The sequence below is a fragment of the Mustela erminea genome, chromosome 4, assembly GCF_009829155.1.
Source record: "Mustela erminea isolate mMusErm1 chromosome 4, mMusErm1.Pri, whole genome shotgun sequence".
NCBI lineage: Eukaryota > Metazoa > Chordata > Mammalia > Carnivora > Mustelidae > Mustela > Mustela erminea.
Window position 1 is genome coordinate 82,826,077 of NC_045617.1, and position 27,961 is coordinate 82,854,037.

The window sequence follows — 27,961 nt, forward strand, 5'->3', positions numbered from 1 at the left end:
GGGTCCTACCGAGATGGCCACAAGAGAAAAGAAAAGCTGAAGCTATCAAGAGAAAGATCTTACTTTATGTTTCTATCTACATGAAGAGATGACCAAAGAAGTCATTTGTACAGATCATTTGTCTTGAAGGGAAGAGAAGAGGATGTTAAGAAGTCATTACCTGGAAAAGAAACCTAGAGAAAGAACCCGAATCATGCTTCAACCCCTGGCTTTGGCCTTGCCTTTGGGAGTGCTGTGGGTTCCATCTGGCCACTTCCTTAGCTATGGGCACGCTCCTTTCAGGACACCGACGCCTTCAGTCGTGGCCTTAAGATTATGACCATGGTTCATTTACATTATTTCACCAGAAACAAGGATGTATTACAATTTCCAGTATAAATTTTGCTTTTTAAACGTCATTCTAAAATCCACTTTTTTCTCTTCATAGTTCTTACAATTGGCGAAAATCTGCTTCATCAAGAAGAGAATACCTGCTTCCACTCACTGATAAAGACAATCCTTAATTTTACATGTGTCAGTCCTCACATACAGGTATCACATATCACTGATACATGCTCATCAGCGGGTCTTACTTTGAATGGCCTCTGGTTCCGAGTCGCCGAGTTGTTAAGAGGGGAAATTTCTGGCGAATTGTCTGAAAGGAAAGTCAATCACTTTAGTTTTTAGGAAGTACGTGGTTCTATTGCAAGCAACTTGTAACCAATTAATTAGAGAAAGTAAATGTTAAACTTTGAGTATATTTAGTCTGGAAGAAGTAACATCGTACATATACCATATTGATAAGCAATAATATATTATCAGAGGCAGGAGAATACTTTTCTGATGAGATTATTTCACTGCTCTTGTCTCAATTTCCAGGGTGAATCATGCCAGTATCTGATTTTGCTTAACATGACTACCAAAGCAACTGTTACTTTATTTATGTACTTAAAAGAAAAATTTGAGTATCTTTATAATAATTTTATCCAGAGGTTTGCCACAATTATATCTCCATCTCCAACCCTGCCAGAACACAGGAAATGTTATTTACCTTACCAGATCTCCACAGCAGTGTTTTTTTTTTTTTTTAAAGATTTTATTTATTTATTTGACAGAGAGAAATCACAAGTAGTCGGAGAGGCAGGCAGAGAGAGAGAGAGGGAAGCAGGCTCCCCACTGAACAGAGAGCCCAATGCGGGACTCGATCCCAGGACCCCGAGATCATGACCTGAGCCGAAGGCAGCGGCTTAACCCACTGAGCCACCCAGGCGCCCCTCCACAGCAGTGTTTTAAATGTTTTCTTCTCTATGTTCCTTTCTTTAAAATTTGCTAAAAATTGGCATTAGCAACTAAAAAATGAAATCTTTTCTATTGGAAAAAGGAAATTGTGGGATATCCTAAGGGCTCCATGGCAAAGTTCTTATAAATGTTCACTGGTTCTGTGGTTCTAATCAGATTCTCAAGGTGCTCCATGACTCCCCAAACAGTTAAGAAGACCGCCATAAGTTGGACTTATAAGTTGGACAGCTGTGCTAACGTGGACATTAGAAATTGCCTTACACAACTTCCTCATTTTAGGCAGTGAGTGAACTGAGTTTCGAAAAGGTGAAGTGCTTTCAGAAGGTCTGACAACAAATTAGTCACTGTCTAGGCCAGAACCTAAATCATGAGATTACCATGCAGCATATCACACTGACTCCCACAAGCAGATAGGTTTTCATATTAAATTTATAAATTATGTTATATTTTATTTTTATTATTATTTATTTATTATTTATGATTTTATTATTTTATATTATTTTATTTTCAAAAACTGAGAAGCCAGACTATAGCATTCATTATTTCCTGGACAATGAGTCCCTCTACAGGTTAAAATTTGGATTTCAGTTTACATGAGATGCCATCTTTGAAGCTTAAGCTTCCTACATTTTTTCTGCGCTATGCTCGGTTTCTTAAGACAGCCGAGCATAAGAAGAATCTCAAAGAACAAGGCTTTCCTAAGAAATTGATATTGTTTCCCGGTTCTCGAAATAAGGCCAACATATATAAATAGAGTAATGTCAACTCTATAGATTCCCATCCTAACCATATAGGTTGGGCAGAAAGGAATGTGTTTAACTGAGCAATATTTAATCAATCCTCTCACAACGTCTTGGAGTTTGGGGGTGTATTCATACTCAGAGTGAAGTGGAGAATCAAAGGAACTCTTAATGAAAGAAAGTAAAAATCTATTAAAAAGCCATATACTTGGGGGCGCCTGGGTGGCTCAGTGGGTTAAAGCCTCTGCCTTTGGCTCAGGTCATGATCCCGGGGTCCTGGGATCGAGCCCCGCATCAGGCTCTCTGCTCAGCGGGGATCCTGCTTCCCCCCCTCTCTCTGCCTGCCTCTCTGCCTACTTGTGATCTCTCTGTGTGTGTGTCAAATAAATAAATAACATCTTTAAAAATAAAAACAACATATACTTGAACCAGCAAAACAAAAACCACAACCACCAATTGCATCCACAAGATACTTGTCACTTCTACTTAATTTCACTTCTCAGTACAGGCCATTACCATACTTCTTAATACATTCCTCTTTGAAGGAAAATGTTACTCCTCAAAAGGAGATGCCTTTAATGTCACATGAAGTCTTCTGATAGCCAGGGTTCTAATATTCAAAGCATAAAGTAGTTCAAGGTAAAACCTATAGTAGGTAAAATCAAGACAAATCACATAGTAGTTTCAAATACACCCGTAAGAAATTTCATTTATGCTCATGAGAGAAATTTCTGAATATTCTACATGAAAACTTGCTCAGATGAACGTGTTTCTACACTGTCTACCTGACATGACTTTAGTTGTTAAGTAGTGTAGCCAATACATGCCATTTACCTTTCCAAAGGTGGCTGCACAGGCTGGCTCCAATTTCTCTTTCCTGCAGAAATCTAAGTAGTGTGCATAAAGGATACACCGTGGAAGGCAGACTCCCTCACATACGATGTAATTCTCTTCAAGCCTAAAAAAAAGAAAAGGCAAAAAATTGGGTCCAACCTTTCCTTTATTTCTCCTTTCCCCTTTTACATTAGTCTAATGACTGCTTTGAATATAAACTTTATATAAATGAGTTCATGAGTGGACCCAGGTAGATTTTATTCTGGATATTATTAAAAGTCAGATCACAAGAACTAATGTTAGAAGAGCAACAGCCCCAGTGAACACCTGTTAGTGCAGTTAAAATACCATGGTGAACATAATACCACTCCTCCCTGGTCTATATCCCAAAGAACAAGTCCTACTTCTATGGAAATCCTCCCTATTCATTATGGTTTGCCCTGTGAGGTAAAAACAGGAATGGTGAAATTGAAGATGACATTTTTTTTTAAGGATGTTCTAAGCCCTAAAGGGCCGCCCGGTTTTAGGCCAGCAAATACCTACAATCTCTGACTTTCACTCACAAAATAGTTCTGAACCCTAAATGGTTAGGGAAGCATGATGATACATTTATTTGCAAAATACTTCAGAATAAACTCACATCACTTAAGTCTGAAATGGTACTCATCTATTCCTCCTCCTCTGCCTTTTGCTGTGATCAGTACTGTAACAACCTAAACCGTAGCATACACTTAAAACAACATGTATGTCTCTAAAGACATTTCCAAACTGACATATATAAATTCAACTCTGTTATAAACATAATTATGCAAATTTTGAAAATTTAGACGTAATTCCATTTAATTTGAATGTCTACAATTGCAATTAAAAGTGATAATATAATAAATATAATATAACAAATGTGATAATACATATTTGCTACAAATATCTGCATAGCATTCAAGAACTCAGAACTTGTAGATTGTATTCCCAGTTTTGCTAATAATTTAGTAGGTGATTTTGACCAAAATTTGTGTATACCCATTTTATGTATAGCAAAATTATAATTATTCCTATATAGGAAAAATGCAATAAAGAGTACACTTTCAGATTAAAATTGAGTTCAACTATCCAAGATCTCTGATTTAACAGATTCCCAAGACACAGAAGATAAAAGCTAAAAGAGATGTTCATCAGATGTAAAGCATCAGATGTCCATTTTTCCACGGAGAAAGGAAAAAAGAACCAAACCCCAGTAAAATTTGCATGCATGAAACCAAACTCCTGGCTGACGGTTGAAAACTGGAGTTACTCAGCCAAATTTTTCACTTTATTTTTCAGTTGTAATTTTTAACCTCCCTAATAATCTACACAATCTTAAGGGGAAATTCTCCAAATACAATTAATTCATTTCATTTTTTTAAAAATATACATTAGATTGTTTTACAGGAAAGGGTATGAAAAATTCAAACAAAAATTACAGAATTTTATAGTTTCAAAAAATATGAAAATCACTAAGAAAACATTCAACTATTTAAAGATTGTATTTTAATGGCAGGTATGAAATGTCAACTTTTCTGCCATTTTGATATTTTTGTAGGCAGTGTCATTATCTTCAAAATAATCCTAGCCATGAGTACAATGTTAATTTGGGGTATGATATTTCTTCCCTTAATTATAAACCAATTATATTTATAAAATTTTAAAAAAAAGTTTGTTTCCACTCAGTTGATTTGAACTGAAAAACTGGAAGTGATCACTCAACAGCTTTCCAAAATTTATCTTTAATCAACACTTCTGCTCCAATTATCCTAATAAAAGAGTTGTATCCCAAATATTCCAGATAATTAACTCAAGCATTTACTGCTCCAGTGTATTTTTAACCAGTAAGTCTGACATCAACTTCAACAGTTAAGTCATAACCTTAGAAGAATATTCAGTTCATATTTCAAATATTTGAAAAGGTTTAAGTATATAGTACACAAATTTAGTACATGTGAATTGTAACCCAAATAACTGAAAATAAAATTTAATAATTTTTGTGGTAGTTTCTTAGATACTATTTTTTCTACTGTATTTTTCTAAGGTTTAGATCATACTTTACATATAAACATTGTATACAACTTATCAGTAAATAGACCTTTTTAATTATTTGCTTGTGATTTGTAATTCAGGAGGAAATTTTTATCTTATTTCTTCATAGTATATGGGAAAGCTTAGAGTTTTTACTTTAGATCTCTCTTCTTTTTAGATAATATTACAAAATGCTCTCTGTACGTAGAAAACCAACTGGCATACTCTTGGTTCTGAAAGATTTTCCACAAAATCCAATTCGCAGGTGTTATAAAAATAGTTGAACATTTATTTAAGTTATTAGTAACATTTTAACTGATTTTTCTATGTCTTCTAATTCAAACATACTTCACCAAATGACCAATACACAATTGTTAATTTGCCCTCATATGGATAAAGAATATTAAGATCCTTCCTCCTCATAAGTCATAAAGAATCATATTCTATAAACACAAAACTACCACATAACAGATATCTAAAGGTCAAATTGATTGTATGTTATGCAAAAAGACATAAAAACATTCATTATCGCTGACATTTGACAAAATTATAGTTTGGGTCAATAATGAACAAAGTGATGGGGTTTTGTACTGCATATCATTTTTCATTAATACCAGAATACATTTCCACTCCAAATATTCAGTGGGGGAAAAAAGGATAAATTTCCTATTGGCATTTCCCTGAAAAGTCTGAGGGAAAATCAAATTGAAAAAAGCGGATTCTGAAGATTTTTTTTTTTTTTTTTTTAAGGTACTGACTTTTAAGACTCAACAGGTGCTGAAAGGTACCCTTTTGGGAGTCTTACCACTGCAGGGTGAGCTGAGTCTGCTTCTTTTTATCCTTCATCATTTGCGTGATGGTTTTTTTCTGAGAGAGGTGTAGATCGGCTGCTTTGGTTTTGCTGTCGTGACTCTCTCCATCCTCTTCTTCAGAGGAAAAGTTACCATTGCTCAAATGCATTTCTGCTTGCAAGTTGAAAGGATGATAAAGAAAATCAGAATTGAAAATCAATTAAGTAGTCTCTAAATGTACCCTGGCGTCAAACGGGGTGATCTAAGGGGCGGGGGGTGGGGGTGGTGATGAGAAGAGAACTACGCAAAATCCCTTAGAGTTAATTTTTAGTTGACATTTTCCTGGGGAAAACACAAAAATCTGTACTTGAATGTTGTACATGTCTGTTATGTTTGTGATGTGTTTACTTTTATTACTGGATGCCCTTCTTAGAATTCACCCGCTTCCCAGCCACACACCGCGCGGGGCCGGAGCACTCACCTGATTTAACTCCCGCCGGCAGCTCCGGGTCTTCCCCTGTCTCCGCGCTGCCCAGGGCGCCCCCCGGCTGCGCTTCAGCCGCCAGGTACACCCTTTCCCCGGGGTAAATGAGCGAGCCCTTGCCCAGGAGCTGCACGCAGCACTCCTCCGGGGCCTCAGGGGAAACTTGGGGCGTAGACTGCGCCTGCAGGAAGGCGTCTTCCAGCATCGGGACCTTGGCCATCCTCCTGGCCGCGGAAGACCTGGGCACCCGCCGCTCGGCCGGCGCCCGGCGGAGCCCAGAGCCCAGGGCGGGGCGGGGCTGGGCGGGGCTGGGAACCTGCGGCCTCAGGGGCGGGGGCTGAGGACGCAGGCTCCCCGGCCCCCCGGCGTCGCGGAGAAGGAAGCCAGTGCCCAGGTACAGCTCAGACTTGGGACCCGGGTGGGCCGAGGTGCCTTTCTCCACCTGTCTGAGGTCCTGGGAGATGCTAAACTCGGAGCTCACTTCCCCAGCTGCGCCAGTCTCACCGGGAGGCCCCGTCCCCACCTCTCACCCCTTCTTTCATCCCTTTCTCACAACGTGTGCTGGGCGGGAGAACACTTTTTACACTCAGAGCTCCCAGAAAGATCCGAGAAATCCCCACTCTTTTGTCCGAGGGAAGCGGGGCTGCAGCTGTCCCCATCTCTAGTCTCTTCAGACACAAATGACACCCTGGCTGAGCAGCCTTGATTCTGCCATCCAGGTAGAGGAGGACCGGAGAGCAGGGCTCAGTCTTTGCAGCCCTGAGCCTGGTTTGCTTTTTCTCGGATTAATCTTAGGGATTGGTGAAGGCTCTTCTCAGAGACGTGCAGACAGACGCCATCCGTCCCGCTCGTGTCCAGACTACCGTGCTCCTGGGTGCACAAGGGCTCAGAATCCCAGACCTCACCTCTTTCGAGGATTCATTCGCTCCCTGCAGTATTTTGGGACTTAAAGCATCCCTGACAAGTGCTTATCTATTATACCTAAGGGTAGTGCAATGGACATTTGTTGAGATGAAGGATGAAATCGCCCTACTTCATTTCCAAGCCAAAATGACAAGAGAGTCATGTGGAGTGCCAGAAAAAAAAAAAAAAAAAAAAAAAGATGACTTGTGCTCTTTTTAAGAAGGAGAAATCTGTAGACAGTTCGGCTGTAGAGAGTTCGGGTGTGTGTTGCCTGACTGCCACAGAATCTTTCATTCCTTCCATCTTCTGCTCTTTTGACGTGTGTCCTTTGCCTACTGTATGCCTAGTGCTCCCCGGAAAGGCAAGGAATGTGCTTTGGCTCACGTTGCCTCACCACAGCCAAAAACCTGCCATCTTCTTGTGGAGCATTAGAGAGAGAAATCACCCCTGAACTTGAATTTAATATCAAACTACATCAAAAATTTACTTCGGAAAACCCAAAATGGGACTCATGATGGTAGATGGGTGAAGGGTGAATTACAGAGAGGAGTAATATAATCTAAGAGCATTACCGGCATTCGCAGCTGAGATTACCTATATTTGAACATTATCCTATTTTTAGCATAACTTGAGAAAGGCATCCTTTTGCTGTCAAAAGTTTTCAAAACTGGTGGCATCACGATACCTGATTTCAAGCTTTACTACAAAGATGTGATCACCAAGACAGCATGGTACTGGCATAAAAACAGACACATAGACCAGTGGAACAGATATGGACCCTCAACTCTATGGTCAAATAATCTTTGACAAAGCAGGAAAAATATACAATGGAAAAAAAGACAGTCTCTTCAATAAATGGTGCTGGGAAAATTGGATGGCTATATGTAGAAGAATGAAACTCAACCATTCTCTTACACTGTACACAAAGATAAACTCAAAATGGATAAAAGACCTCAACCTGAGAGAGGAATCCATCAGAATCCTAGAGGAGAACATAGGCAGTAACCTCTTCGATGTCAGCCACAGCAACTTCTTTCAAGATATGTCTCCAAAGGCAAAGGAAACAAAAGCGAAAATGAACTTTTGGGACTTCATCAAGATCAAAAGCTTCTGCACAGCAAAGGAAACAGTCAAGAAAACAAAGAGGCAACCCATGGAATGGGAGAAGATATTTGCAAATGACAGTACAGACAAAGGTTGATATCCAGGATCTATAAAGAACTTCTCAAACTCAACACACACAAAACAGATAATCATGTCAAAAAATGGGCAGAAGATATGAACAGACACTTCTCCAATGAAGACATACAAATGGCTATCACATGAAACATGAAAAAATGTTCATCATCACTAGCCATCAGGGATATTCAAATTAAAACCACATTGAGAAACTACCTTATACCAGTTAGAATGGCCAAAATTAGCAAGACAGGAAACAACGTGTATTGGAGACGATGTGGAGAAAGGGGAACCCTCTTACATTGTTGGTGGGAATGCAAGTTGGTGCAGCCACTTTGGAGAACAGTGTGGAGATTCCTTAAGAAATTAAAAATAGAGCTTCCCTATGACCTTGCAATTGCACTACTGGGTATTTACCCCAAAGATACAGATGTAGTGAAAAGAAGGGCTATCTGTACCCCAGTGTTTATAGCAGCAATGGCCACAGTCGCCAAACTGTGGAAAGAACCAAGATGCCCTTCAACAGATGAATGGGTAAGAAAATGTGGTCCATATACACTATGGAGTATTATGCCTCCATCAGAAAGGATGAATACCCAACTTTTGTAGCAACATGGATGGGACTGAAAGAGATTATGCTGAGTGAAATAAGTCAAGCAGAGAGAGTCAATTATGATATGGTTTCACTTATTTGTGGAGCATAACAAATAACATGGAGGACATGGGGAGATGGAGAGGAGAAGGGAGTTGAGGGAAATTGAAAGCGGAGATGAACCATGAGAGACTATGGACTCTGAAAAACAACCTGAGGGTTTTGAAGGGGCAGGGGGGTGGGTGGGAGGTTGGGGGAGCCAGGTGGTGGGTATTATGGAGGGCAGTATTGCTTGGACACTGGGTGTGGTTCATAAACAATGAATTCTGTTACGCTGAAAAGGAAAAAAAAAAGTTTTCTCCCTACCTGGAACCTCCAGCAGCTGGGTTCAGGCTGGGGCTACCCACCCATCCATGCACCCACAGGTCAAAGATCAGAGGCTATTACCTGCCCCGCCCCCCAGGGAAAATTTGTCTATCAGTCTCCTCTCTACTCAGTCGCCCAAAGCCCCAGAACTTTCTCAGTCCATGGAGCTTAGCTCTACAAGTTTAGAATGTTTCCCCTTATAGAGACACCCTCAGACTCACTGTGTAAAAGTTCTAGGGATTATCTATGTGTATATAAAAAGACTCTGCTGCTTATATCACATAATCAGAAAAAAAATCAGGGAAATTATTGGGAATTCTTTTTGAATTTTTAAAAATACTGACCTCTTGTTATCCAGGCTAATTGTGTGTGTTTGGGTGTGGGTGTGTGTAAGTCATACAGACCCTAAATGAATATCTGGCAATTATCCAGATGAACTGGACAATGGAAATACAAACCAAACTCATTTAATGCCCTTAGTGAACTTTTTGCCTAATTTTAAGTAAACCATCTGCCAAACAGTATAACATTTAAGTTCTGTGCTCCTAGTCAGAAATGTAAATTAAATAGACCTATAACAAGTGAAGAAATTGAATCAGTAATCAAAAATGTCCACAGAGGGGCGCCTGGGTAAGGCAGTCTGTTAAGCATCTGCCTTCTGCTCAGGTTGTGATCCCAAGGTCCTAGGATCTAGCCCCTTAAGTCTGAGCCCCATGAGCCCCATGAGCCCCATGAGCTCAGTGGAGAGTCTGCTTCTCCCTCTGGACACCCACCCTCACACTTGTGCCCTCTCTTTCTCAAACAAATAACCAAAATCTTTAAAATCAAACAAACAAACAAAAAAACACTTCCATATAGGAAAAAGAAACTTCCACATAGAAAACCCTAGGACAAAAGCCTTCACTGGTGAGTTACACTAAATCCTAAAAAAAGAATTAATGCCAATTCTTCTCAAACTTATAAGAACAAGTGAAAATAGTGCTCAAGGCAGGGTGGAGAGGAGTGTCATTACCCTATTTTTAAATTTTTAATTAGTTTAATTAACTTGAGTTCATGAGACCAGTGTTTTAAAGATGTAATGATAAAAGTCACAAGATCTTAGGCAGGAAAATAGGTAAATATGGAGAATGATCTCTTAAATAGTGATTCTTTTTTTTTTTAAGATTTTACTTATTTATTTGACAGAGAGACAGCGAGAGAGGGAACACAAGCAGGGGGAGTTGGAGAGGGAGAAACAGGCTTCCGCTGAGCAGGGAGCCCAACACGGAGCTCATTCCAGGAAATCATGGGATCATGACCTGAGCTGAAGGCAGATGCTTACTGAATGAACCACCCAGGCACCTCTTAAGTAGTGATACTTAACCCTTAGCTTTTTAAATTCCCTTTAAGAAATTTATGTAAACCATCAACTCTCTCCCCAGAGGAGGGGAGAAGGCTCATGAATAAACTCATATATTATATACGCAGAATTCTGTTTGCAATTTGACAGATCCTGAGTTTTTTAAAAAAAAACTAAAAAATTTTATTCAGTTTTTTTAAAAGGGCATAATGATATCTGAAATAGGAGTTCTTGGAAGTTCCAATGACAGTGTCTTTGTGAATGGAAGCAACACATTAAAGGGGAAAGAAAAGGAATTTGGAGTCACACACATTTGCACTCATTCTCTTTCTGTCTTTGGGTACTTAACCTTTGTTAACTTCTCTCTAAATTTTCTGAGCACTCTTTCTCCAGCTTCCAACTCCATTTGTTTTCAGTCACCAGCTCCACTGCCACCACCTGAGAACAGGGACTGCTCTTGGTTACCAGACCACCATTGCCCACAGTCAGAGAGAGCCCAAGAGCCTCAGTGTCTGCACACTCCATGGGTATCCCTTAGCCAATAACTGGTGCTTAGGGAAAATAAAAGCCTAGTTCTCTGACCTAACAGTAGGTAAGTCAGAGTTGCAAGTTACAACTCAGAGCTCCTTTGTGGAATTACACTGAAGCATCTTTGGCTGGACTATTCCTGAAATCCCATCCTTGTTTGGTTTCCTCCCGTTCACTGTCTTGCTACCTCTACTCTTTTACCTGGTTCTCCTGGAAATATTTCTTTAAGAATCACTTGTAGATGACTACTTCACTCAAGTTCTGCTGACAGAAACATCACATTATAGGGCTTATGTAAGAATTAAATGAAATATTATGAAGTCTAACCTAATACAGTGCCTGAAGCAGTATGCCCTTATAAAAGATATCTAATATTTCATTCTGCAACTTAGATCTCTTTTAGTGCTCATAGGCAAGGGAAGAAATTTTTTCCTCTTTCATTGTGAAATGATTCTGAAAATCATCTTTCTCCTTTCCTAGACTATTTCTGGGCGTAGTATAATCCGGAGGTGTCATTACTATAAAACACGTGAAATCACATATCTCCTCTAATTTTTCTTCTTTTCACCAAGACTGCTTTTTAAATATAGAAAAGACTTCTTATTTTGCCTTCAAGTAATAAAATTTCATGTAGTTGTTACTTTCAAATGAAAGTAAGGACAGTTATGAACTAACAACAGAGCCCCAAAATACATGAAGCAGATACTGATTTTGACAAAGACACCAAGACCCTTCAATGGAGAAAGAATAAACTTCAACAAATGCTGCTCAAAAAATCAGATATCCACATGCAAGAGAAATGCTTTTCCACATGAATTGGAAACTCTCCCTCATGCTGCATACAAAAATGACAACAAAACAGATCAAAGACTTAAATATAAGAGCTAAAACTGTGCAACTATTAGAAGAAAATCTAAGTATAAATCTTCATTGCCCTGGATTAAACAAATGTTTCTTAAATATGACACCCAAAATACAGGCAATAAATGAAAAAATAGACAAAATGAACTCCATTAAAATGTGTGCATCAAAGGACACTATCAAGAGAATGAAAAGACAACAAACAGATTGGCAGAATAGTTAAAAATCATCTACCTACTAAGAGTGTAGCACCCAGAACATACAAAGAATTCTTACAACTTGATAATCAAAAGATAATAGCCCAATTTAGAAATGGGTAAAAGATTTGAATAGACATTTCTCCAAAGAAGATATACAACAACCAATAAGCACAGGAAAAGATGCTCAATATCGTCAGCCTTAGATAAATGCAAATCAAACTCACAGTAAGGAAACCACTCACTCCCACTAGGATTAGAATAGCTATGACTTTTTTAAGAAAGAAAATTAATGTTGGTGAGGATGTGGAGAGAAAGAAGCCTTGTGCACTGCTGGTGGGAATGTAAACTGGTGCAGCCACTGTGGAAAAGAGTTTAGCAGTTTCTTAAAAAAGTTAAACAGGGTGACCAGATGACCCAGGAATTCCACTCCTAGGTTTATGCTCAAGAGAACTGAAAACATGTTCACACAAAAGCTTGTATGCAAATGTTTGTAGAAGAATCAAGCATCAGAGTCAAGGTAGATGCAAGCCAAGTGCCCATCAGTTGTTGAACAGATCAATACAGTTTGACATACCCATAAGAAGGAATATTATTCAGCCATAAAAAAATAATGAGGCACTGAGACATACCATAATATGGATGAAGTTTGAAAACATGCTACATAAATAAAGTCTAATATAAAAGGTCACATATTGTTTGATTCCATTTATGAGAAATGTCCAGAATAAGCATATCTGTAGAGACAGAAAGTGGATCAGGGATTTCCAGGGGCCGGAGGGAGAAGGTGATGGGGAATGACTGCTCAGTGATTATGGACTTTCTTCTTTGGGTAATGAAAATATTCTGGAATGAGAGGTGACAGTTGCCTAACATTGTGAAGATGCTAAAAACCACTGAAGCGTACACTTCAATGGTCAAAATGGTGCATTTTATCTCAATAAAAAAAAAATTTAATAAGCAAAGTCAGGTATATAAAAAAAAACTACTTAAGAATCTGCTACATTCTTACCAGATAAAAGTCACTAGTTTGGACAAACTTCACAGGCTTATTCTTAAAATATGAGTCATTACTTTTGTAATTGCCCTGTAAATTTCAACAAATTATATCTTATTCCTTCTTCAAGTCTCATTTCTTCGTCCTTCAAACTTGGTTGTGCCATGTTAATTTAACTTTCTCTTTCTCTCTTTTGTGTTTACTGCATGTAGGATGAGAAGGAAATAATAGGAAATAGGGAATGAAGAGGAGAAGGGAGAGAGAGGGTTAAGAAATGATTGAAAAGACTGAAGGAGTCAGTAAAATAAAAAAAGGAAAGATGAAATTCATCCAGTTAGAAGTTAGGAGACAGAGTTGATGGCTTTAGTCTCTGTATGGGCAGAACCATTTTTTCCAAAACTGCAGATCAATGCTATAGCCAGATTACATCTGGGCAGTGATCTGGACCAGGAAAGGGAGTGTCTGGCTAGAAATGCAGTGAGTGGTCGGCACTAAGGTGATTTAAAGGAAGAATCAGCATTTCCTGGTGACTAGTGGGCAGGTCTTGCATGGAACAGAAAAGTTATTTCCCAGATTGCTGTCTTCAGGAGATATCAAAGAAAATAAGAGGACTTTCTATGTAAAATAATTGCTCAGCTAATGGCTCTGACTCTGTCCCAGAACACACTACAGTCATTGCCAAACACAATGTTATCAGACAGGCAACTCATGAATAACAGCTACCCCTTTTACTAGCATCATTCCAAAAAGAGACACGTGTCTCAAACTCAGAACAGGGACATCAGCCTGCACTGGGGCACAGAGCTAATAACTCAGCCCTGAATCACAAGTGCCTTGATTGAGAGCTGCTGAAACCCAGTCCAGTGTCCAGACATTTCTTCAGATTTTCCTCAAGGCTGTGAGAAGATGTTCTTCTTGGTTTGTAACTTTCCATACTGTAAATTCTACTGAGTGACTGATGCAAGTCACTTATTTGTTGTTCTATGTGTTGTTTAGGAAAATAGAAATGGAAGAAGAGAGTACATGGGTGCTTTTTACATTACACTCATAACTTTTCTCTAGATTAAAATTGTTTCAAAATAAAATTTTTAAAAAGTGTAATAAGCTTTTTTTTTTAATTAAAGATTTTATTTATTGATTTGTCAGAGATCACCAGTAGGCAGAGAGGCAGGCAGAGAGAGAGGAGGAAGCAGGTTCCAAGTTGAGCAGAGAGCCCGACGCGGGGCTCGATCCCAGGACCCCGGGATCATGACCTGAGCCAAAGGCAGAGGCTTTAACCCACTGAGCCACCCAGGCACCCCAAGCTTTTTTATCTTTAGTAAAAGTTGACCTATATTTGTTTATAAAAAAGACATTTACATAATTTTAGGGATGCATACACATACATAATATATGTTAAGGCCAAGGAAAGATGTGTTTTTATTATAATGCTACTGTTAAAAATGGAAAGAATAGATTTAAAAGATTTCAATATTCACTTCTCTAAATAAATTAAGTGACCCTATTTTTATGGAAAGTTACTTTGTTCAAACTTTATGTTCACTGTCTCCAGTAACTTTTATCCTTCACATATAAATAACCACTTAGCTCTCTCTTCATTTCCAATTAAAATATAGTCTAATGATCTTTTTTAGATTAATATAAAATGAATTATATGCTTGCAATAGTGAAGAAAGAAAATCGGTTAAGTTAGTCTTATACAAAACTAAGTAATATGCTGCTTTATGTGTATTTGAGAACTTCTTACATTTGAGAATATATACTGTATATACAATAAGTATAATAAATAGCAAAAATATGACCTGCTGATCAAATTAAATATTAGATGTATATGTTAAATAACAACTGACACATAGTAGATGTCTACCAAATATTTGTTATAAAAATGAACGGAAAATAATGGCAACCCTCCATCTTCTCCTTCATTCTACCAAAAATGACTTATTATGACCTAGAGGTTCAAAAATAAGTAAGACATGATTTTGCTCCATCCAGTACTCTCAGTCTAGTGGAAAAGGCAGGTATGTTTTAATACGACATGATAAATATTATAATGGTGGTAAGCACAAAGTGCTTAAAGAGCGCAGAGGCAAGAATGACCAGCCCAGATCAAGGGCAGCCTTGGTCCAAGAAGGTAGAAATTTTCATAGAGAGTATAACATGTGAACTAGTCTTAAAGGTCTGGTATGCAATCACAGGTGGAAGACAGAAGAAACGGAATGTACACAGGCACGGAGGCAAGAAAGACATGGCTGGCTGGAGGAATGGTGGCTGGGTGCAGCTGGAGGATAAGGATATCATGGAACATGAATGATCATGAGCTGCGATCAGATCTTGAGGGCCTTGTTCAAGCTAACAGATACACATTGCAACTAATAATAACACATCACTGAGGGGTTTTCGGAAGAAAGTGTAAAGAATGGGTGGATTGTGGGGGAGGAAAGTTAGGAAAACCATGTGATAAAACAAAATAGGGGGGGGGCATCTGGGTGCCTCAGTGGGTTGAAGCCTCTGCCTTCGGCTCAGGTCATGATTCCAGGGTCCTGGGATTGAGCCCTGTGTCAGGCTCTTTGCTCTGCAGGGAGCCTGCTTCCTCCTCTCTCTCTCTCTCTCTGCCTGCCTCTCTGCCTACTTGTGATCTCTGTCTGTCAAATAAATAAATAAAATCTTAAAAAAAATAAAAAATAAGGCTTGGCCTAGGACAATGGAGGCAAAGGCAGAAAAAAAGAGGCAATTCAAGAACGTAATAAGGCCTGATACATGGTGATTGTGACAAATTTTTACAGTACTGGCCCCTCCAGTGATTCATGTATCCTTCATTTATGCCATTGGGTAATCCCCCTCTTATGTTGACTCTAAACTTGGCCATTAGCAGACATCAAGCAGAGGCTTGAAAAGCATTTATGCATTCTCTCACTGATGCTGAAAATTTTGAGACCATTACCAGGTAGCCAAGCCCACACTAGCTTGCCAGAAACATGTCATGCCCATTATTCTAGTTGCCAGCTAAAATTAGCCAATAACTAGAACAAACTACAAGACAGTGATGTAAATAAAGCCATTCTAAAATAACCAGCCTCTGGCTAATGTGCCAGCTGAGTGCACTGTCATGAGTGAGGCTCAGGATTAAGCTCAGCACAAATTGCTGGCCCATAGAACTGTACACGAGAAAATAACTGTGGTTTCAAGCCACTAAAATTGGGAGGTGGTTTGTTACACAGCAAAAACTAACTGATACAGTAATGGGCTAGCTGATAGTTTATCCCCTGACTGCCACAAAAAGTTGGTCGTACTTCAGAGACTTAGGAGTAGCAGTAGATAGTGGGAAAAACAGTCTGAAAACTGAGTGTGCAGTGATTTTGTTTGGTTTTCATGGTTTTTGTTTGTTTGTTTGTTTACATTTGTTTTTTTGGATAAGGAAGAATAGAACTCAAAGGTGAGGGAAGTTTTGAATAATCAAACTTACTTCAAAGGGTTTATATAAAGATCCAATGCAGTAATAATACACCAAAACACCAAATGAAAAATAATTGTTACCTTATAGGTCTGTATGTATGGATTATATGTACTTATTTTCTATTTGACTTTAGGAATTCACACAAGTGGCTATACACGTACAGAGAGAGAGAGAGAGATAGGCATTCACACATCCCATTTTGGGGAGAAACAACTTGGGGTCCCCCAGTACACTTTCAAACAGCTCCCTAAAGTTCCATACTATAGGAGGAATATAATTTTCATGGGCAAACTTCTTCTTCCAAACACAAAGAATTGTGCAGTTGCTTCTTCAAAAAGAAGTGTTCACACAGAGACACACACACAGTATGGGTGTGTGAGCCCTAAATCCTCTCAATAAATGAATCGTGTTTCAGGCTCAACAAACTCAACTTTATTTTTGAATTTTTTAGTTACAGTAGTTACCACATATTTTCCTAGTGCATTGGGGTTGGAGTGCCTACTATTCCAAATAATAAATTATATAATAAGATTTTCTAGTTTATAGAGCATTTAATTTCAAAATATAATGTGTAGTCTACAAGAGGAAGACAATAAACTGTTCCAGGTCATAGCAGTGTTCATTTGGGAGAAATCACTGGGCAAGACCAGAATGCTTTTCAGCCTTACTATTCTTATCATAACAGGGCAAATTTAATTGAAATTAAAATACATTGTAAGCATAAAATTTTAGTCATGTTTTACCTACTATCATGGATAATATAGAAGAAATATAGAAGAAACTAGGTGATCTAAAATTTAAGGCAGTATACATGATTTCTCATACATTTGTTTTGAATGGTTTGTAATCAAACTGGTTCCAAACTTCTTTATCTTCTCAGTGGACTTCTGCAAATCACTCCTTAGTTGTGAAATACACTCTAAACGGTTTCTTTACTTAGAATCCCTGTTCCAAGATTATTAAAGATTGTGGCTTTCATTTTTTCCTCAGCCTTCCAATCCTTCGAATTTTATATAAAAGACATGTGAAGATGTTAATTGTAATCATTTTTCTGTATATAATAATTAAAATTATAGTAATTTTGATGAATTAATTACTTTTTAAATACAATATTGAAATCAATAATTCTTGAGAACTCATATAATTTCCTCAAGCTACAGAAGATTAGTTTTGCTTAAGTCATGAATTCTGTAACTTGTCACTGAGCAGAATGGATAACTTTACCTACTAACTCCAGGCCGTGGTTCTAAGATTGTGTGTGCAATGCATCTATTCCTCATCCCTCACTCTGTCTGAAGCTTCTGAGCTCAATACACCATCTTTACTGAACAATTTATCAACTCAAGTTGCTCAGTAACTGCTACTCTTTCCATAACTTACTGATTTGGGGTGCCAGTAGAGGATAAGTAATGAGAGAATGACATAGTAAATTAGGTCAAGAGAAAAGGTAGTTGATATATTTAACACAAGGATTGAGATGATCCTTCTTGAAATTGGACCATCTGCATCGGCATTACCCAAAGTAAATGTGAAATATGCACATACACATTCAGAACCAGGGTATTACTGCATAAATGTATTTCATCCATACAGTATCACATATTATGAATTTCTCACAGTAAGACAAGGAAAATCGGGCTTCAGAAGACACAAGGAAGGATATTGTGTCCCAGCCTAAGTCATAGTCTAAGATCTTAGAGAGGTAATAGAGGATGCTTTCAGGCAGATTATGGCTCATTTGGAAAGGCAGTGTGGAGGAGAGAGTGAAAAGAAGGAGGAGGGGAGAGTGAAGTGGGCAGGTTGAGGAATGAGAAGGTGCTCACAATCTCCTAGTGGCCTCAGTGGTGCTTTCCCGGTTTTCCATACCATGGCTCATGTAGAAAATGGCCAAGTTTTATACAGCACATTGGGGTAAACACATGAGTCTGCTCCTAGCAAGAGGGAAACAGACCAGAGATTCTGAACACTGCAAGAGACAGGGGATCAATGCTATCCCTTTGAAGACATCCTGTTGGGAAAATGCTCTGGGAACATCCATCACTCTGTTAGTGTTCATCACTGCATGCCCTCAGCAAAGCCTGGCACTGGCTTTATCTTTTCTACTTTGAAGAATAGGAAGGCTAATGCCAGGATGCTGCTGGGCCATTTTCCAGCTCATTGTAAAGAAGGAAATGGGAGAGTTTCCCCATTTCCACAGTCAGTTATGGAATACTATTAAGTGGACATAGCATTACATGTAGAACATTTTTCTTGATAACTGTTATTTACATTTGAATGAAATAATTTAATTGTTGTATTAGAAAGCATGTACAACTTACATATTTTGCCTTTTCAGTTAGCCATTTTGATGACATGAAGTGAAATTTCAAGAGAATTTTTATTACTTTACATAAAATATGAGGCTATAATACAAATACAAAATATGAAACAAGAAAGTACAAAATTATAGAAAGGCAATAGAACTTGTTTCCATGTCAGCATCTTTAAAAAAATCATGTATTCCAGGTTAAAAAAAAAAAGGAATAAAGATGAGGAGAAGAAATCAATAAGAGATAAAGAAGTCAAAAAATAACTTTGATATTAACTTTTATAAAACCAAAAATAGCTAAAACATCAAACAATTAATATTTCAAATAAAAATGCTTATTGATCATTTTCCTAAATTATGTAGTACTAAAAATTAGAGTTACCAACCTAAACATGTCAAACTCGGTTGAATTTTAGTTCAACATTATATCTTTCTACATTAATTAGGCATATCAAAATAAATCAGAATATGTAACTTTGAAAATAATGCATCAACTTAAGAATTAAATGGCACATAGTATAAAAGCATACTATAGCAACAATTACATTAACATGGAAAGCAAATAATGATCACACATTGTGGGTTGATCTACTTGTAATTTCTGTTTACTCATATCTCCAGAAACTTAACCCACTGACAAGTAGGGCAACTTAAAATCAGATGTAAATTCAAGTCGCATATAAGCTTACTCACCAACTGACAGTATGGTGAACTAAGCTTCAGTTTTATGAACTGAATAAATAGCCACTTCATCCTTACAGCATAGCCATTATAACCACTAATTTGTAACCTAAATCACATCGAAAAGGTGGTTGATGATCTGTTTCTAACTATGAGTTAGTTTTGAAGGGAGACATGAGAGACATAAAAGTTAATTGATCCCTCCAGAAATAGTAGGGCATTTATCAAGGTCATTATATGACTTGCTAGTGGACCACATAAGGAAAATTAGACTAATGGAAAATTCTCCCACAATGTTTCCATTAAATAATCTATGGATTCACAGCTGCCTTCAGAATTCACTTAGAGTAAGAAATAAGAAAATTGAAGATGACTATAAAGAAAAAAAAGGAAATTGCAATGGTTGAGACAGGAAGTGATTAAGGTAAAAAAGAAGAATTTTAGTTGAGTCAGGGTCATGGTAAGGATGATTTCTGTTTCGACCCTATCCAAGTGTATTGGTAGTTACAAGCCTCTGGAGAGAAAAAGTAATTCCACAGTGCCAACATATGGCATCTCTTAGACTTTCAGTTGTTTCATCATCCACTTTGATGTGATTGAATCCAAATATTAAGCTAGAAGAATTGGTACTCATGAAAATTTGTGAAAATATGAATGCATGTTGTAGATAATGAAATTCTAGTCTTAACTATTTTTTTAAATTTTTTAAAAGATTTTATTTATTTATTTGAGAAAGAGCACAGAGGGAGAGTCAGAGGGAGAAGCAGAGACCCCACTGAGCAGGGAGCCCAAGGTGGGACTTGATTTCAGGACAGTGAGATCATGACCTGAGACGAAGGAAATGCTTAACCAACTGAACCACTCAGGCACCCCTGGGTTTAACATTAATGTTAAGATTATAAAGACAGTGTATATCAAAAGGTTGAAATCTTACAGAGCTTGTTTTGAATAGAATTAAATTAGAAATTAGCAACAGAAAGATACCTCAAAAATCCTCACATATTTGGAAATAATATATTCCTAAGTAACACATCGGTCAAAGGGAAAAAAAAAAAAAAATCACAGGAGAAAAATAAAATCCTTTAACTAAATGATAACAAAAATATAAGCTATCCAAATTTGATTTTGAACAAAAATTGGTAAGATTCAGCTATTACAGTACTTACAGGAAACTGTGTAACTTTAAATGAGTACACTAGTAAAGAAAAAAGGGCTTAAAATTAGTGATCTAAGTTTCCATCTCAAGAAGTTAGCAAAGGAGAAGCAAATTAAAACCAAGTAAGTAGAAGGAAAGGCATAATAAAAATATGAGGAAAAATCATTTCAATAAAAAACAAACATTAAAGAATACTCAAAAAGTTGAATATTTGAAAAGATTAGCAAAATTTATAAACCCCTACCAGGAATAATTTTTTAAAGAGTGAGATAAAACACAAATGACCACTCTCAAGTATAAAGGAGGTATTACTATAGGTCCTGGATATAGCAAAAGTCAATATTTCTGAGCAAGGTTTGACTAATAAATTTTAAAATCTAGACAAAATGGACAATTTTTTTCCAAACACAACTCATTAACAGTGATTCAACAAGCAATGGAAAATCAGAATAGCTTTATTATATTTCTAAAAATTGAAATCACAAACCAAACCTTTTCCATAAATAAAACTACAGGTCTGAATGGTTTCATTAGAGTTTCCTATCAAATATTTAAGGAAAAAGTAATGTCACTCACACAAATTTTCACAAAAACAGAGGAGGGAATGCTTTCTAATTCACTTGATAAGTTCAGCAAAACCCTATTACCAAAAGCTGACAAAGACATTACACAAAAATTATCAACAAAATTGAATCCAACAAGATATCATAAGGATGATCCATTTCGAAAAAGAGCTTTTATCCTGGGAATGCAAGTGTACTTTGACATTCTAAAATCAATCAATATAGTTCACTACCTTAACGGAATAAGGAAAAACAAACATCTTAACTACCTTAACAAAATAACGAAAAACAAACAAACAGAAAAGGCATTTGACATAATTCAGCACCCGTTTGGGTCAAAACACTCAGCAAACAAGGAGCGATGGGGTTTAACTGGGCTCATAAGGGGGAAACCATTAGAGAAAAAATTTAAAAAATAAATATTTGAGGCTCTGCTTTGCCTATTGTCTCACAAAAGGAATCACATTAGTAAAATTGTTTTGCATTTTGGGTTTGCAAGCAGTCACAAAGCTGGTGAAGATGGTGATGACAATGATAGTGATTGTTTTCTAACTGGAAAACTAACTGTTGACATGATTAAAGCCTTGTGTACTGTCTTTGGCTCAAAAAAATACAGTACAGAAGATGTCTGCATGTTCAGAAAATTCGGGTGAGCTAAGGTTTAACATACTTTTCTTTCTAAAACTAAACTAAACTTACTTCAGGATGTCCTATATCTGCTTGGCGATAGATAATGTAACCTTATTAATTCAAGATAAACTCATCTACTCCAATAATTAACGAACATTTACTGAGTATTTATATGTGCCAGGCACTTGGGATTCATCAGTGGGAGGAAAAAAAAAAAAAAAAACCAGAAAAAGATCTTGTCTTTAAGGAATTTCTATTCCAGCCAAGAAGATAGACAATTTAATAAAACCATGAATAAACAAGTTGTGTAATAGGCTAAAAGCATGTAAATATGGGAAAAAGTCAAAATATTACCAGATAAGTGGGACCAAGAGTGTTGGGGGTGATGGGAATATGGGGGCAGGGCAAGGATAGTTAATAACATTAAATAAGGTGAGCAGGATAGGCTTCATTGAGATGGTGACATTTGAGCAAATACTTCAGGGAGAAGAGGGAGTTAGCCAAGTTAGCCAAGTGGCCATGTGGAGGGACAGTATTCTGGGCAGAGGAAATTGCTGAAGACATGAGCAGGAATGTGTGGAGTCGTTTTTCAGGAGAGCAGAAGGCCAGTGTGGCAGGAGATGGAAGAGCAAGGAGGACAGAAGCAGGGAGAGAAGTTAGATAGGAATAGGGACTGGATCATGGAATGCCTTGAAGATCACTGCAAGAACGTTGGGCTTTACCCATTGCTGAGTTCTGGACAGAGAAGGGACAGATCTGACTTACATTTCAGTGCTCCCTCTGGCTTCTGAGTTGAGGATGGGCTGCAGGGGAATGTTCTGGTTTATCTATTGCTGGCTAGTAATTTACCCCAAAAAGAGTCTTACAAAACAACCACCATTTCATTACACCTCTTGGTTTTATGAGTCAAAAATTCAAACAAGTCTCATCTGGGTAGTTCTTCTGTTCCACGTGGCATCAACTGAGGTCATTCAGTGGTATTTTGCTGATGGAAGGGCTGTTCTGGAGAGTTCAAGACGGCTTCTTCATGGGTCTAGCATTTGGACAGTTGGGCTCAGATTGTCAACCTACACATAGCGCCACCACCATGGAGGACTGGGACTACTGGATTTTTGCATAGAGCTGTGGCGTTCCCTGACTGTTCCAAGAATCAGGAAGTGGAAGCAGTTTATTTCTTCAGAGCTGGGCCTGAAAACTGGCATAGGGTCACCTCTGTGATATTGCATGGATCATGGAAGTTACAGAATCAGCCAAAATTCAAGGAGAGGGGACACAGATTACATATCACATGTCCCTAAGAAAGAAGTGTCAAAGGATTTATGACAATCTTTATAGTCTATTCTCTGACCACAAATAACTTACAATCCTCCACTTATTAAAAACAACAACAACAACAACAAAAAAAAACACACTCCTTTCTTCCCTAAATACTTGTAATACCAGCTTCAGGCTCAGTTTTAGGATCTCATTGTCTAGATCACAAACTTGCCCCATCTTCGGCTTCCCTCAGCCTAGGAGAACTTTATCTAATCAGGGTAGGGAATCTGCTTTGACATCATCACACATTTTGTCAAATCAAATTTACAAGTCAAATACTTCCTGCCCTGTTGTCTCTGGGCTTCATCATTGCATCCTTTTCTCTCACAGGTCTAATCCCATCCATTGAAAGACTTCATTTTAAGACTATTGTCTCTGCTCATTTTTTTTCAGATTTTTTTTTTTTTTTTTGGTGGGGGGAGCTTATTCAAAACATAAATCCTTTCTTTGTGTTTGATCACCATGAGAAAATTTGTGTCAAAGTGCAGAGTGGACAGGCCTAAGGGGAAACCCAGGGCAGAGGGGCAGTTTAGGAGGCCATGGCAGCCTTCTGCACTTAAGACAGCGTGGACCCAAGATCCTGCTTTGGACTGGGGCAATGATTTGTTCTCTTGCCCGGTGATAATGCTGAAAATTATTTCTTCCTTAGGATAGACTGACTTGATCCAAAAACTATTTTATTATTCTGTGATTTATCATGTCATAAAGCTCTGAAAAGTTCTCCAAACCAAGTAAGTGCTCAGCGCACGTTAATCATTGTCATTAATAGTAGTAATGTATTTCTTGGAAAACTAGCGATTTTCAGTTCTTTCAGTAATTGTAATACATTATTCTGTAGAGTTACCAGTAGGTGGGGATGTTGAACAACATTTTTCTGCGTTGTTAAAAGACTTGTTCCTGACTTTAAAAAAAAAAAAAAAAAAAAAAAGAGGCCTGTGAATAAACAGCTGCCTTATTATATTGCATAACTTATTTTTAATGACACTTTTTCCCCCAAATAATAAATAACCTATAAGGTTTCATAATGACTATAAAAATGATTGTATTCAGCCTAGAAGGTGAACTCTGGGGCTCGTATAGAGAGACCCTCTCATTCCATCAAGTCAATGGTTCAGCCTCTTGCCTCTTGACAGCTTAGTGGACTCTAAATCAATACCTCATCTCAGTCTGGGACTCAGGGGTTCAAGAGTGGATTACAAAATACAAATAATGAATAAGGGCCTGTGTCCGACTCACTTACTGAAAATACTAGAGTAGAGCCTGACTTGACATCCTCTCCTTTTATTAATAATAGCTATTAAGCAGCTACTGGTACCAGGTGTTAAATTAGGTGCTCTCTATACTTGGTAACATTGTACCTGCAGAGCAGGCCTAGGTGGGCAAGGTTATTAGCTCTATTTTACAAAGAAGGGAATGGAGAAATGAAGTTATGTTACTTGCCTAAACTCTTTCAACAGCTAGGTGGTAGAGAATTTTAACTCACCCTTGGCTGACTCCTGTTTTATTTTTCATCTGCCTAATAAGACATCAAAATTCATTTATCGATTTTTAAAAGAGAGACTAAATTAAGCCTGTATGTTGTAGGTCATACTTCCCTGTAAATATCTAATTGATGGTCTGTTTCATCCTCGGAGCCCATTCTGACTGAAGAGCTTAAAGATTTAGTGAAACTAACAAAGGTTATCTCTCCAGTGAGGAAACCACAGCACTCAATAGCAAATGTAGCTTCCATCTCAGGGCTGGGGGCTGTTGGTATCTACTTGGGAGCTGCTGGGTTAGCAACAAAAGAACAATGCTTTCCTGATTTACCAGTTCTTTCCTTGAACTTGACCTCCTGACCTAAATAAGACATTACTTTTCTCTGAAACTTTAGGAAGTAACAATAGAGAGAGATTTGAGAAGACAGAGGACAGAATGCTAAACAATATTTTAAATGTCTCTGCTTAGCAGAATTTATAAAGATCTCCTTAAATGGACAAACCTCATTTTCAAATGGGTAAAACACTTAGATCATGCACCTTGTGGAAGATAGCTCCATGTGGTCCTATCTCTCTAGGGTGAATAAAGGCCAAGAAGTGGGAACCCTGGGAGCCTAGGAGGGAAAGAAGGGGTCGGACTACTTAGCTTCACCCAAGTGTCTCCTATTTTATTTAGATAAAAAATCATTTTATCAAAGGACAATTAATAACATCTTAAGGAAGTGTAGGAAACATTGGTCTAGAGAATTTATTCTTTTTCTCTTTTTCTAGTAACTCACATAAAATTCTCCATTGGATTTTCGTAGCATCCATGTCAGGAAGTCATCAGATGCCTTCTCTTTGTAGGGATTCTCTCCTTCACTGAAATTCTAACTCATTAGAGTCTTGTTTTCTTGTGTGTGTCCCCTAAAAGATTTTTTTTTCTAAAGTGGAGTTAAATTTTTTGTTTACTTTATAATTACAAGAAAATGCTTTCATCATTTCTTGTTTACTACAGTAAATTATAGTGATTTAAACTAACCAAGAAAGTGAGATGTGAAAATACACAAAGAGATAGTAACAGAGTTCAAAACTTGAAAAGTATCAGCTTTTATTCCTTTCCTGTTTTCCTTTTTGAAGCCAAATGAGGAAACTCTTTGATCTTTTCATTTTCCAAGTTAGACTTATTTTGTTACTGTTAGGTAAACACAAAGACTGAACCATGAAGACCAAATTAAATGTTTCAGCCACACCTCATTAAAAATTATATTTACTACATACTTACTAAGAGAAAAAAAACAATTTGCATTTTATCTTTTCTTCCATTTTATCTGAATATTCTGGGAAAAATATAATAATAATATAATAATATTGAGAAATATATAGTTTTCTTGAGCTTTTATCTACCTCAAGTTATAGTCTCTTTAACCAAATAACACGACCTTCTGAATCTGTTTCAGCAGATTCATCCTTAGTGTATATGCGGATGGAAACTGAGAAAGGAAAAAAATATGAATTTTAGAATTGGTAATTTTTCTAAGTAATGACATCAGCAAATTCTGATGTCTCAACTTTTTAAATATATCTAGAATTTGACTACTTCTCACTTTCTCCACTATTACCAGATTTATCAGAACCAGCATTATCTTGCCTAAATTATTGCAACAGCTATCAACTCACCTCCAATCTATTCTCAACAGACATAAAATGATCCTTTTAAACATGTGAATCAAAAATATATCGCTCTCTTACTGAAAATCGTCCAGTAAGTTCCCATTTTAGAGTATAAAGCAAAATCCTCACAATGATTCGTATGGCCCTCAAGATATGGTCCCCTGTTATTTCTCTAATTCATTTCTTACTACTTTACGCCTTATTTTCTTTTCCTCCAAATACCCTGGCCTTCCTGCTCTTCTCCTTCTTCGGGCTTTTGCACTCACCTCTACCTAGATAACTCTTCCCTCCCACATCCACAAGGTTCCCTCCCTCACCTTTAAAAGTTTCTTTCTTTTTTTTTTTAAAGGATTTTATTTATTTATTTGACAGAGAAAGCATAAGCAGAGGTAGCGGTAGAAGGAGACGAGAAGCAGGCTCCCCACTGAGCTGGCAGTCTGATGCAGGCTCTATCCCAGGACCCTGGGTCATGACCAGAGCCTTTAAATCTTTCCCCAAATATCATCTTCTAGGCTTGCCTAAACAAAATTCCAACCCTACTCTGGAACTTTCTATGTCCTTTTCTGCTTTACTGTTCTTCACAACCTTCTTAATACCTTTTAAAATATGATAAACATACATTTTATATAATTGTTTGCCTCCTTCATTAGAATGTAAACCTCATGAGAGATGTTTCCCTTTTCCCATTTTGTTCACTTGTGTTTTCCCACACCCAGAACAGTGCCAGAGACCTAGTAGACACTCAGTAAGTATATATGTATGTATGTATATATGCATATGTATGTGTGTATATGTATATACATGTATATACATACACATATACACACAAACAATAGGCACAGTTTAATATGCCTCTTTCCCAAGAAAGGAAAGCATCTACAGGCAAATGAAAAGTAACTTGGATCAATTGCCAGCTAACTGTCTGAGGCTAATTTAGATAAAGAATGCCTCAGAATAGAATTGCAAGTATCAATGATCCAAGTTCTTCCTACACTTCCCTAAAGCCCTGAATTCCTACATAATCAGTTTACCTTTGATAGTACCTCAGGGAATTTGGTAATGGTCTATCAGCATATGATTCAAAGGGTAACATGAACCCCAATGTTTATCGCAGCATTATCAACAATAGCCAAAATATGGAGCGAGTCTATGTCCATCTATGGATGAATGGATAAAGAAGATATGGTATATATATATACAATGGAATATCACTCAGCCATCAAAAAGAATGAAATCTTGTCATTTGCAACAACATGGATGGAACTAAAGGGTACTATGCTAAATAAATAACTCAGTCAAGGACAAATATCATATGATTTCATTCCTACGTGGAATTTAAGAAACAGAGCAGACGAATATAGGGGAAGGGAAGGAAGAATAAAATAAGGTCAAAGCAGAGAGGGAGGCAAACCATAAGAGACTCTACAGTTAAGAGAACAAACTGAGGGTTGTTGGAGGGGATGTGGGTAGGAGGGATGAGCTGAATGGGTGATGAGTATTAAAGAGGGCACTTGTTGGGGTTGGCACTGAGTGTTGTACATAAGTGATGAAATCACCAAACTCTACTCCTGAAACCA

At 37.5% G+C, this 27,961-nt stretch overlaps 1 protein-coding gene across 1 annotated transcript in view; it reads right to left on the bottom strand.

Moving 5' to 3' along the window:
* Positions 1-6,423, bottom strand: part of RFX6 (regulatory factor X6) — a 62,118-nt gene extending 55,695 nt beyond the window's left edge. The window contains exons 1-4 of the mRNA XM_032339715.1: positions 6,177-6,423; positions 5,710-5,866; positions 2,853-2,976; positions 573-634 (exon numbers count right to left, since the gene is read on the bottom strand). Of these exons, the coding sequence (XP_032195606.1) occupies positions 573-634; positions 2,853-2,976; positions 5,710-5,866; positions 6,177-6,399 (566 nt within the window). The 5' untranslated portion in view covers positions 6,400-6,423. The remainder of the gene's footprint in view (positions 1-572; positions 635-2,852; positions 2,977-5,709; positions 5,867-6,176) is intronic.
* Positions 6,424-27,961: the final 21,538 nt, after the last annotated feature.